Below are 14,050 nucleotides of genomic sequence, written 5' to 3' on the forward strand. Positions count from 1 at the left end.
AAGTCCCATTTAGCTCTAATCTCAAAATATCTCAAATTTGAGGGCATCTTTCTTTAGCACCAAAAGATAAACGAAAACATAAATGGCCTGTTTACAATCATATGTAGCCTGAGTAAGGAAAAAGAAGGGTAGCTAAAAAGATAATTACTAATAAATGGTGATGGATCTTTGGCAAATATGCATTAATATTCTGTGGAATATTAATATTAATTCATATTAATATTCTGTAGAAAATATGCATTTTCCACAGAAGGAAAACTGAGCAAAGAATATACGTGTGAGGCTTAAGCATACAACCTAACCAAAAAAATCGCGTGCCTTCTGGGGTTACCAAAGGTTCACACGTGAAACTTACAGAAATAATTCGAGTTTTCTTTGGTGGTAAAGGAAGAGGAAGGTTAGATGAATTTCGATTTATGGCAGCCTCTATGGCAATCATTTCCTGTTCATACAGCTTCTTGATCTTGCAACATTCCACAAGTATAAAATGGGGCAAGGTTCTATTCATTACACAGTTCCGGATATACTACAGTGGCAAGAAAGAATAAGGTAAGGATTTTCAAGCAAAACTTAAATCAACAGAAGAATAAAATTAAGCTGAACAACACTAGAACAAATTCACTGTGAAAGAATATCTTAAATAACAACTCAATGTCAAGAATATGAGAAATAAAAATCAAAACATAAAATTGCTAAAATTAATTGAACATCTACATACCTGAGAACTGAACTAGATACTTCTTATATGTTAGAGCTAATCTTCATAACTCTCAAAGACAGATTTTCCCCTTTTAATAGACTAAAGAACTGAAAATCAGAAAGCTAAATTACACAGCTAGTATCTTTAACACCTGGATTTAAATCCATTTGTCTGACTTCTTTTCTGTTTGCTAAACTTTGGAGAAATATGTGCCACAGTACAGATGTTTTATTTTCTCTTCTCTGCACTTAAGACCTGACAGTATCACCAACTGGCACACCTTTCCAGGGGCAGGACTTGATCGTCATAGACTGCGATGCCACACTGCCACCTCTGACCAGTAAGTCAGGAAAGGTGAATATGTAGTACACATGTAGCCATTTTTTATAACTCCTGAGGTGGCCACATTTCCATGGATCCCTGAGGCAGACCTGGTACCTTTTCAGCACAGGCCTCCAGGCACCCATTACTGCCTTTCATTCAAAAACTTACTGGCCATTTGAGCTTGATGCTCTGTTTCATTTCCATGAAACCAGGATGATTCTCCAGAGGCATATAAAAAGAGGGGTGGTTATTCACATTACCAAAGATTCCTAACATAATGAATAGAAATCCAATGTACTCCTCACTATAATAAATTTCCTATACAGATATAAAGTGTGACTCAGTATATTGTATTCAATTCAGAACCACTGAAAATACACTTCTGGAAAAAAAAAAAAATTCCAGAATGGCCTATAAGTGGGAGTTAACATGATACTATGATAAATAAATTCATTCAAAAACTTTTCACTATGAAAGATGTATCATTTCATTTCCTTCAGGTTCCTTCACCTTCATTGTATATTTTCTTTCTCACATGACCTTGTACAAAAAACACACGTCTTTAGTTTTCTTTGTAATAAAAAATTCCAGTTTGAGCAAAACAATGTACTTTCCTCCTATTAAGGTTTAAAAAAAAAGTGTTCAATTAAAGAAGCAGGAGCCTACTTAAAAGATGGTAGAGGGCTTCCCTGGTGGCACAGTGGTTGAGAGTCCGCCTGCCGATGCAGGGGACGCGGGTTCGTGCCCCCGTCCGGGAGGATCCCACATGCCGCGGAGCAGCTGGGCCCGTGAGCCATGGCCGCTGAGCCTGCGCGTCTGGAGCCTGTGCTCCGCAACGGGAGTGGCCACAACAGTGAGAGGCCCGCATACCGCAAAAAAAAAAAAAAAAAAAAAAAAAAAAGATGGCAGAACATGAAGGGAAGAAGTCAGTACTTAGATGTTACCACCAAGCACTTTTCATCTTCATTCTTCCTCTCATGGGCTAGAGTTCAAGCACTTACTGTCAGAATGTCACAGATGCCAAAGCTGTGCACAGAGGTTATAACTGCTGCTAGACTTTCTACCTACTAAACCAAGGATTAAGGGCTACACTAAAAATCTGAAGAAAAAAAAAAAAAGAAGGGGAGGATACAAAATCCCGTTACCTGGTAATAAATCAGAGCTCCTTCTCAAACAGACATCACTTAATAACTGGCATGCCTGTATCCCTCTTGCTTAAAACAAACAACAAAAATAACAAATAAGAGTAATCACAGGTTTCCATGGTGGCACAGTGGTTAAGAATCCGGCTGCCAATGCAGGGGACACAGGTTCAAGCCCTGGTCAGGGAAGATCCCACATGCCGCAGAGCAACTAAGCCCATGCGCCACAACTACTGAAGTCCGTGAGCCTAGAGCCCACGAGCCACAACTACTGAGCCTGCGTGCCACAACTACTGAAGCCCATACGCCTAGAGCCTTTGCTCCACAACAAGAGAAGCCATGGCAATGAGAAGCCCACACACCGCAACGAAGAGTAGCCCCCACTTGCTGCAACTAGAGAAAGCCTGAGCGCAGCAAGGAAGACCCAATGCAGCCAAAAATAAATAAATAAATAAAATAAATTTTTAAAGAAAGAGTAATCACATATTTTCCTAAAATTCTGTTACTATTTACCTCTAACTTGGCACTTAACCCAGTATTCTTTATGTAACGACCATTTTTTGGTCTCCAAATGTAATTTCAACAAAAATATCCTCAAGTTTCTTGAAGGCAAAGCTTCTTTAAATAGCATACCTTATGCTGGGGGAAGGGGTGTCGCAATGCACATATCTTATTTAAACTCCACTATACTCCAAAAATAACCTGAGGCACATCAATTCCCTGCATAAAACATCTACACAAAGAATTCATGACTAAATGTAAATAAATGTTAAATTGATAGTTAAAACACATACCTGGAACTGAATTAGTGGGTGATCACCAAACACATATTCTACTCTCCCACTGACTTGCAACACATAGTCATAGGGGCTAACTTCATCTTCTTTCCCATGAATAGTCAAACGTTTTTGGATTGCCAATTCATTTATTTTGATAGGATTCATATTAGGAGATACTTGAAAGCTAAACACATCCTAAAAACGGGGGTAGAAAAAAGAAGCAATTTTGTATTTACACTGGAAAAAAAAAACCACTCTTTACATTTGTACTTATTATTAAGTACTACAGTGTACACAACTATACATAATGTTTACACATGTACATCCTTTACATTTAATTTCCAGTAAATTTTCTTTCCCCCTACCAATCCTGGAAAATCATTTATTAACCTAAATGAATACCTTGTTACAGTTCATCTCATTTTTAGTTTAGTGTTCCCACATGCTGCTTCCCAATGCTGGTTATCAGCAGTGATGGTGAAATGGCCAAATGAGAATTTAAAGAATTTGAGGGGGGGGTGGGCGGGGAGATGCATGTATGATGGAGTCAGTTGCCAAACATCCTTTATTTTGAGATTCTGTCATTCCTATTTTTTGATGGTAAAATGTTTATTCACTTATGAAATAGTGCTGGCAATAAATTACGGTATGGGGGTTGGTTTTTTTTTAAAGCAATAATAGCCTAAATAAAAATCTATAAACTCGGGCTTCCTTGGTGGCGCAGTGGTTAAGAATCCACCTGCCAATGCAGGGGACACAGGTTCAAGCCCTGATCCGGGAAGATCCCACATGCCGCAGAGCAACTAAGCCCATGAGCCACAACTACTGAGCCCACGTGCCACAACTACTGAAGCCCACGTGCCTAAAGCCCATGCTCCACAACAAGAGAAGCCACCACAATGAGAAACCCGTGCACCACAATGGAGAGTAGGCCCCGCTCACCGCAACTAGAGAAAGCCTGCACCCAGCAACAAAGACCCAACACAGCCAAAAATAAATAAATAAAATAAATAAATTTATTTTTTAAAAAAATCTATACACTCTATGTGACTTCCTAAAATTATTTCATGACTTAAATATTTACTATTCTGTATGATCAAAAACTCTAAGAATTTTTGGTTTAATCCCTGGGAAGTATTTAGCCAAAAGAAAAGGAGACTAAGGAGACATATGATAGCTATATTCCAATTATCTGAATATCTGGCATGTAGAATAAAGGGAGATTGAATGGATACATATTAAATAAGAAAGTATAACCAGATGAGCAGAAGTCACAGAAAGCTAGTTTGAATTTAATTTTTTTAATTCAAAATTTAAATGTGTGCTTGCTCACAGTGAAAACATGCTACTTCAGTAGGCAGAGGGCTCCCATAGCAACTGGATGTATTTGGTTAGAGACGCAGGATATAAAGGATGGTGAAAAGAATTATTATGTTATATAAAGAGTCTGCCTAGATGATGTCTAAACTCCTTTCACCATTAAGTTCTATGACTGCTTGAATCCAATAAGATTTTACATCTATATTTCTCTTCTAACTTCAAAACACTTCTTTTCACATATACTTTGTTACAATGATGATCACATTAAAATTTGTATATCCAGTAGAGGTTTGACCCATATGTGATGAAATTCAAACTGACCTAGATGGACAAATTGCTCGGAGCAGGTATTTTCAAGTTGAATTCTAATCACCTTTTAACAGTAAAATTCCCTATTTCAACTCTTTCAACAATGCAGAATTCCTTAAGCGGTATTTTAAATTTGATCTTTACACTTTATGATATCCAATTCTTGGCTTAAATTGAACTTGAGTCTCAACATATCTCAGTATAGAGTGACAAATTGTTTTCTTTTTTTTTTTTCTCTAGACAAACTTCCTTTGCAAAATGCCTGAATGTAGGATCCTTTTTTTACATATGACCTAACAAATACTTAATAACATGTTTTTGGCAAGGAGGCCGACTTGATAAAATGAGAAACACCTGGAAAAAATCCTGGCTCTACCACTGACCACCTATGAAGCAGGGCACAAAAGAACTCAAACTTCTCTCCCTTTCAGTTTCTTCACTATAAAATGGGGTTAAAATAACAACACTTTATTGGGTTGTTGTGAGAAGTAGAGAATATATTTCAAAAATACCTTTCATAATTCCTGGCATAGTAAAGTGCTTAACAGAGAAGGGCTACTGATAAAGGTCTTGTTATTGTTATCACAGTAACTGAAGAACAAAACAAAATATCCTTGTACTCCTACCCTAATTCCAAGGCCAGAGACTAGATGATAAAATGAGCACACTTCATACAAAGGCAGTAGCATAATCTAGTTTGTAAAATTGCTATGAACATTCAGATACAGATTAACTGTATATACACTCTATTATAATGCCCAATTCCGAACCGGCACTTAGTTCACGTATTCACAGAATGCAAATGTAAGAAAATGGAAAAAAAGAGCTCTTTGATCAAACCTTTCATTTTATAAACAAGAGAAAAATCACATGAGAAAATAAAATTATATCTACATTAAACAACATTATCTATACCAGGGGTTGGCAAACTTTTTCTCTAAAGAACTAGGCTTTGCTAACAACATATGAGTATCTGTCGCATATTCTTCTTTCTTTTCTTTTTAACATCCTTCAAAATTCTTTGAGCTTTTTACATCCCACAAAAAATATAAAAACCATTCAAAACCACTGCAGTTTGCAGACCCCGATCTAGACAAAAATGCATCAAAAAACCATATATGTGCAAAGGATGTGTCACTTTAGGTTGTCACATATAATCCTAAATATATTTCCATCTTAAATCTAAAAATGATCTATGTCAGTCTTTACTAGGTGAGCAACAGCCTCCTCTAACATTGGTGCTGCATTTTGCTAAAATTCACAAATTTATTATAAAGTATTTCTTAAAATAATATAATACTACCTGACAATTTTCAAAATGAACAGCCACAATGAGCTTTCCTCCGTAAAGTTTATCTTCTAAATTTTCAGGAATGGATGGTTCATGCTCTGGTGGATAGGTTTGCTTTAGCCAATCCATCCAAGACAATCCCACAAGTGACTGAATCTTTTCCTCACTGAATCTGCGCATTTTTATTCGGAATTCATTCACCTCAGGATCCTTCAAGGCATCAAATTCATGCAAACCTAAACAAAAATTTTAAACGTGTCATTTTGAGTAGCTAAGAGAATACAAAATATACTCAAAAAAAGATAATTTGGATGCTTGGTTTTTATGAAGCCAACAAAACTGAAAAGGAAAATATTATGAAAGATAAAGAGAATATTATGAAAGATAAAAAATATTCAAGATGAAATAACGAACTTCATGTATAGAAGATGAACATACAATTAGATTTCTAAAGAATACAAACTTGAAACCTCTTAAAGAAATATAGCTGGTTACCAATTTAAAAAAGATAATCACTGAAATTCACAGTACTATTTTAAAACCACATATGAAAAAGCCAGTTTTTCTTTACAAATCAAGTAAATCACATGTAAAATATTTAAGAAAGGCTAAGACTCTGAAAACTTTACAAATAAGCCTAAAACTCAAGTTATTACTTAAAACTCAGTAAACTTCAATTTTATAAACTTTCAGTTTACTGTGATTTTTCAACAACGGTTATAGCATATCAGTTAGTCAAAAATCTCATAAACATAAAACTATTTTTTGTTGTACTGAATTATGAACCACTTCTGCCATGAAGATAACTATATAACAGCCTGTTCATAAGCTTATAATTATTCTAATAAATAATTCTAGATATCTAAAATAATAGAAGAACATGTATAAATTTTTATATGTGCATTAATTTTTACCTATCAGATTGGCAAACATTTTAAAGTTGGACAAAACCTTAAGCTGGAAGGGACAGAAGAGAAATAGGCATATTTAATATTTATTAGAACTCACACACACACACACACACACACACACACACGTTTTGACCCTGGTATTCCACCAAGAGGAAGTGCAACCTGAGAGACTCAGGACCAACTAGTGAAAGTCAAATATGTTCCCCAAACCAACCACGTAAGATGCCCAGCTTCTCGTGAGCCCACCTTGCACTTCCTCCTGCTGGGAACTTCCATCAGGCATACATGAAAGCCATCCACTTTCTCTACCATAAAACTTTATCACTCCCCTGCCTGACTCTGACTCACTGCCAAACACAAAATTCCTTTATTATAGCAAGCTCTGAGTAAAAACTCTGTTCTCATTTGCATGATTGTTTATTCCCACAAATCTATGGAAATAATTGTACAGATAACATGATTATCAGTACAAGCATGTTCACTGTAGCTTTGTTTATAATAAACAAAAAACTGGAAATAACCTAAAGATAATCATTAAGACCTGGTTAAAAAAATTAAGATACATCCATATACCATGATAGAGTGGTACAAGTGCTAAAATGAATGAAGTAGATCTGTGTTGTTAGGATAAAAGTCCCAGATATATTAAATATATAAAGCAGGGACACAATGGGTCTCGCAAGATTCCTTTTATGCAAATTCAAAAGAAAGAATATAGAATGCATATAAATTTTTGCCTTGAAAATTGAGATAATATTAACAGCATTTCATAGTGTTGGAGAGGGAAGCACAGTGCGGCAAGTTGTTACTTTTCATTCTTTAGGGCCAAATCAATACTATATCATTTGAATATATGCACATCAATGAGTGTTATCTTGATAGTAGACTTACCTGCATTGTATATTTACGTCTATTAAAACAGTCATTATTTCTAAAATAAATATTAGCATTGATTTGAGGTATTAAATATAGAAAAATTAAAATGTTTAAGCTCCATAATACAACAAAGGTAAAATCTTGATGGTAAAATATGATTTCTTGGATAGTTTTAGATCTGGAATAAAATATATTACTCTAAATCAGCTATGTGAATGAACTGTAATTTAAGCGAACTACCTTAAGTATCTTAGAGCTTCTTCCTTTGCACTGTTCAAACTATTTCTATTCACAGATCATCAGTACTACAGTTAAGGACATGGAAATGGATTCCTAATAATAGATACATCTAACAAAAATCAAACTCTTTATCTCCCTTTATCTACTAAAAGTCATGTCTAATCCACTTTCTAAATGTCTCTCAACTCCGTCTAGTTCTCTTAGGTCCTATAGCCATTACCTTAATCCTAGCTACCATCATCTCTCCCATGGATTAATTATTACATCAGTTTTTCATTAATTTCTCTACTCACAATCTTAATCCCTCCAATCCATTTCCATTCCCCAACCTAAATAATTTTTCTAAAATGAAAATCTGATGATGTTACTCCCCTACTTAAATCCCTTCAATAGCTTCCCAATTGCTCTTACGAATTAAATCTCTACTTTTTACACGGCCTGGATGGCTCTGCATGCTCTGAAGCCGGTTGCCTCTCTGGACTTCCTGCTTATCCTAGCCGTCCCCTTAAGCAAATCATAGTCAATTTCTTCTATTCCTTGAATAGGCCATCATTCCTATATGCCATTCCCACTTGGTTTTCCTTCTTCCATCTCCTTTCACCTACTCAACTCCTAATGAGCGCTTAAGTCACAGTTTAGCTGTTTGTCTGCAAAGAGGAAGGCCCTGACTCACCCAGTTGATTTAAGTGACCCTCTTTGACTTATAACAGCTTATACATTGTATTGTAACTGTCGGCTTACTGATCCATTATTTCCCACTGGATTGTGAGCTCCAAGCAGACAAAGACCACATTACCCAAGTTCAGTGCTGTGGTTCTCAAGTATAAACACTCAATATAAACTGTTGAATTGCAATTGCTACTGTTTTGGTAATTTTTTTCAATATAATATAAATAAGGGACTCTTTTCACATAACTATGAGAGACAACTGAAAAGTACAGATTTCTTTCATACATCCCAGACTCATTAAATCCCAATCTCTGACAATCTGCTTTTTAAGAAACTGATGAATGGTTACCTAATCTATAACAAAGGAGGCAAGTGGACTTCCCTAGTGGTCCAGTGGGTAAGACTCCACGCTCCCAATACAGGGAGCCCAGGATGTGATTCCTGGTCGGAGAACTAGTTCCTGCATGCATGCCACAACTAACACTCTGCATGCTGCAACTAAGAAGCCCACATGCCACAACTAAGAAGTCTGTATGCTGCAACTAAAGATCCCACATGCCACAACAAATATCCTGTGTGCCACAACTAAGACACAGCACAGCCAAAATAAATAAATATTTTAGGGCTTCCCTGGTGGTGCAGTGGTTGAGAGTCCACCTGCCAATGCAGGGGACACAAGTTCGTGCCCTGGTCTGGGAAGATCCCACATGCCACGGAGCGGGTGGGCCCATGAGCCACGGCTGCTGAGCCTGTGTACCCAGAGCCTGTGCTCCGCAACGGGAGAGGCCACAACAGTGAGAGGCCCACATACCGCAAAAAATAAATAAGTAAATAAATAAATAAATATTTTAAACAACAACAAAACAAAGGAGGCAAGCATATACAATGTAGACAAGACAGTCTCTTCAATAAGTGGTGCTGGGAAAACTGGACAGTTAAATGTAAGAGAATGAAATTAGAACACTCCCTAACACCATACACAAAAATAAACTCAAAATGGATTGAAGACCTAAATGTAAGGGCAGATACTATAAAACTCTTAGAGGAAAACAGAGGCAGAACACTCTCTGACATAAATCGAAGCAAGATCTTTTCTGATCCACCTTCTAAAGTAATGACAATAAAAAACAAAAATAAACAAATGGGATCTAATTAAACTTAAAAGTTTTTGCACAGAAGGAAACCATAAACAAAAGAAAAAGATAACCCTCAGAATGGGAGAAAATATTTGCAAACAAAGCAACCAACAAGGGATTAATGTCCAAAATATACAAATGGCTCATGCAGCTCAATAACAAAAAAACAAACAACCCTATCAAAAAATGAGAAGACCTAAACAGACATTTCTCCAAAGAAGACATACAGATGGCCAAAAAGTACATGAAAAGATGCTCAACATCACTAATTATTAGAGATATGCAATCAAAACTACAATGACATTATCACCCCACACCGGTCAGAATGGCCACCATCAAAAAATCTACAAACGATAAGTGCTGGAGAGGGTGTGGAGAAAAGGGAACCGTCCCACACTGTTGGTGGGAATGTAAATTGGTACAGCCACTATGGAGAACAGTATGGAGGTTCCTTAAAAAACTAAAAATACATATGACCCAGCAATCCCACTACTGGGCATATACCCTGAGAAAACCAAAATTCAAAGAGTCATGTACCAAAGTGTTCATTGCAGCTCTATTTACAATAGCCCAGAGATGGAAACAACCTAAGTGCCCATCATCGGATGAATGGATAAAGAAGATGTGGCACATATATACAATGGAATATTACTCAGCCATAAAAAGAAACGAAATTGAGCTATTTGTAATGAGGTGGATAGACCTAGAGTCTGTCATACAGAGTGAAGTAAGTCAGAAAGAAAAAGACAAACACCGTATGCTAACACATATATATGGAATTTAAGAAAAAAAAATGTCATGAAGAACCTAGAGGTAAGACAGGAATAAAGACACAGACCTACTGGAGAACAGACTTGAGGATATGGGGAGGGGGAAGGGTGAGCTGTGACAGGGCGAGAGAGAGGCATGGACATATATACACTACCAAACGTAAGGGAGATAGCTAGTGGGAAGCAGCCGCATGGCACAGGGATATTGGTTCGGTGCTTTGTGACCGCCTGGAGGGGTGGGAGGGAGGGAGATGCAAGAGGGAAGAGATATGGGAACATATGTATATGTATAACTGATTCACTTTGCTATAAAGCAGAAACTAACACACACACACACACACACAAAAAAAACTAAAAATAGAACTACCATATGACCCAGCAATCCCACTCCTGGGCATATATCCAGAGAAAACCATAATTTGAAAAGATACATGCACCCCAAAGTTCATTGTAGCACTATTTACAATAGCCAAGACATGGAAGCAACCTAAATATCCATTGACAGAGGGATGGATAAAGAAGATGTGGAACATATATACATTGAAATATTACTCAGCCATAAAAAAGAACAAAATAACACCATTTGCAGCAACATGGATGGACCTAGAGATTGTCATACTGACTGAAGTCAGTCAGACACAGAAAGATAAATATCATATGATACTGTTTATATGTGGAATCTTAAAAAAAAAGGGGGGGTTACAAATGAACTTATTTACAAAACAGAAGTAGAGTCATGGATGTAGAAAACAGTTATCAGGGGATACGGCAGGGGGAGGGATAAACTGGGAGATTAGGATTGACATATACACACTACTATATATAAAATAGATAACTAATAAGAACATGCTGTATAGCACAGGGAACTCTGCTCAATACTCTGAAATGGCCTATATGGGAAAAGAATCTAAAAAAAAAAAAGGAGTGGATACATGTGTATGTATAACTGATTCACTTTGCTGTACACCTGAAACTAATACAACATTGTAAATCAACTATACTCCAATAAAAATTAAAACGAAAAAAGAAAGGAAGGAAGGAAGGAAAAAAAAAAGAAAGAAAAAGGAAGAAATGGATGAAGCCTGAATTGGGGAACTACTATAAAGATCTCTTAAAAGTAGACACTTTGCCAAAAATAAAAAGTTAGGCTAAGGAATTTAATTTTTTTTTTTTTTTTTTTTTTGCGGTACGCGGGCCTCTCATTGTTGTGGCCTCTCCCGTTGCGGAGCACAGGCTCCGGACGCGCAGGCTCAGCGGCCATGGCTCACGGGCCCAGCCGCTCCGCGGCATGTGGGATCTTCCTGGACCGGGGCACGAACCCGTGTCCCCTGCATCGGCAGGCGGACTCTCAACCACTGCGCCACCAGGGAAGCCCCAGGAATTTAATTTTAAGCCTAGTTAATTGCCTATATGTCTTGTGGTATGAAAATTTGATAGCAAAGCTTAAATTTTAAGATAAGAGTATTGCATAGTTTACAGTCAAATATAAATTTTTGATATTAAAAAAAGTACTGAATGAACAATTTCTTCATATTGAAGATACTGTTAAAATCCTACAGACTATGTATTTCCTTCACTTTAAGGTATGCCACAGCTTTAGATAGGTGAGGAGAAAAAGGAAGTGTTCAAATACTTTTTTCAGGATGCTGACAAAATCCTCTGATCAAGATTTAATACTGGGTATTTGGAGAAATTAATGCAGGAGTAACAAGTATCTTCTCTACAGAGAATAATCAGAACCCCAGCAGTAGCTCTATAAATAATTATTAGAATAAACAGAAAATGAAATAATTAGGCATATCATCTTTCAGGAAAAGGTATTTTTAGACCCGTCAGGGCAGTTATGTCTGTAAAGGTTCTATTGTTTTCGCTGGGGAGGAGGAGGCAGCAAACTTGTTCCTGAAGTTAAATTGAAATAATTGTTCATTGTTTTCCCAGGAGGCATGAGCTCACAAAGTCCCGGTTGTAGTCATCACATACAAATCAGTAACTGCAAAAAATGACTTGTTAGGTATTTAAAGTAAAATTTCATTCTAAAACATCAGAACAGACTTACTCAACTTCCTAAATGACTGTTAACATTTGAATTTGTGTATATGATCATAAGGCCAGCTTTCTTAAACTGCTGAGGGTCTAAAGTACAATTTATAAATTTTAAGAGCTTATAAACTGTTTAATTCAATGCAATAAAACACTCGTGGCATTTTCTTAGTCATTCAAATTGCAGGGCACATTGCATAAAAAAATTTTTGTACAATAAGCTTTATACACTAAATGAAATATGGTACATTGTTTATAGAAAGAGAAATTCAATTCTAATATATATTAGATCTCTGTGCTGTTAGTAGGGTGAAGTTAGAGTTGTCAAATTTAAAAACAAAAAAACAAAAAAAACACAGTATGTCTAGTTCTATTTGAATTTTAGATAAACAGTGAATGACTTTTTGGCATTAAGAGTATCCCATGGATCTACTGTATTTTTATTTGGTAAATCTGACAAGCTTAGGTACAGATAATGGTGGCTAATGATTCCATATGCTTTGGAGATCAAGACCCAAAGAAAGCACAGTGATCTAAGTTTTGAGAAGATGGTAAATCTCAAAAAGACATCTATATTCTCATAAAAGTTAACTCTCTCTGTGATGCTAACCTTTTGAATTGTCAAATATTACAGCTTCCCTAAATATCAGCAGAAAAATACAGAAAAACAATATTTTCACAAACATGCACACAAAACTGCTTAAAAAGAACTATATCAAAATATTATTAGTGGATATTCTTTTCCTGGATAAAACTAAGTGATTTTTTTATTCTTTCTACTTTTACTTTAATTCAGTACTTTTATATACTTTAATTCAGAGGAAAAATTTTTACTAATGGAGAATAATTATAAGTTTAAAAACAATCTTAGGAGCTCTAAAAAACAGAAAGGAATGCTTTCTATTGAAGCTATTAATATATTTTTGAAAAATCTGTATGGTATACAATTACAAGCCTATTTAATGGGGGGAAAAGTCATTGCCAAAGCAAACTAGCTAACATCTGAAATAATCAAACATTTTTAAATACCAGGGTGTCATTCAGTAAATAAACAAGCTTCTGTTCTAAGTACTCAAAGGGAAGAGTTTAGTCCCACTGTGTAATCATTAGCTAGCCTGAATTAACTATAGGTCAAGATCAAAGAATAGTATCTTAAAGGTACTTACTATCTTAAAGGGGATGGTACTATATTATCCTATAAGAGTGAATGTGATCAATACAGGTAGCCAATCCAGATCCAACACTCTTCAGATATTTTTGGTTTTGTACTTTAAGCCTCCTCTTCAGTAATCCCTTGCACTTTGCAAATTCAAGTTAATACCCTGTCTAAGGCAGGATACCATTGGCCCTTTAGACATCTAAGATTACTACAGCAAGAGAGACTGCTCCGTGTTTATTGTGTTACTCACAATTCTCCCTGAAATTAATATGCAAAGAATAATGTGGGCATGATATATCTTGACTTGCTATAAAAGTAACTTCTACTTAAAACATAATTTTACTTATGGAGTAAAATTTATGGAAACATCAATCAGCTTAAAGT

General features: G+C 36.0%; 1 protein-coding gene across 2 annotated transcripts in view; it reads right to left on the minus strand.

Annotated features, from left to right (window-relative positions):
- The window catches only part of PIK3CB (phosphatidylinositol-4,5-bisphosphate 3-kinase catalytic subunit beta), a 194,645-nt gene that overhangs the window by 86,362 nt on the left and 94,233 nt on the right, over positions 1-14,050 (minus strand). Inside the window, exons 5-7 of one of the 2 annotated variants that reach the window (XM_065875713.1) lie at positions 5,878-6,101; positions 2,961-3,140; positions 356-526 (exon numbers count right to left, since the gene is read on the minus strand). In XM_065875713.1, coding sequence (XP_065731785.1) covers positions 356-526; positions 2,961-3,140; positions 5,878-6,101 — 575 coding nt within the window. The remainder of the gene's footprint in view (positions 1-355; positions 527-2,960; positions 3,141-5,877; positions 6,102-14,050) is intronic. The other variant, XM_065875714.1, reaches the window with a different exon arrangement.

Source organism: Phocoena phocoena, chromosome 4, assembly GCF_963924675.1.
Source record: "Phocoena phocoena chromosome 4, mPhoPho1.1, whole genome shotgun sequence".
NCBI lineage: Eukaryota > Metazoa > Chordata > Mammalia > Artiodactyla > Phocoenidae > Phocoena > Phocoena phocoena.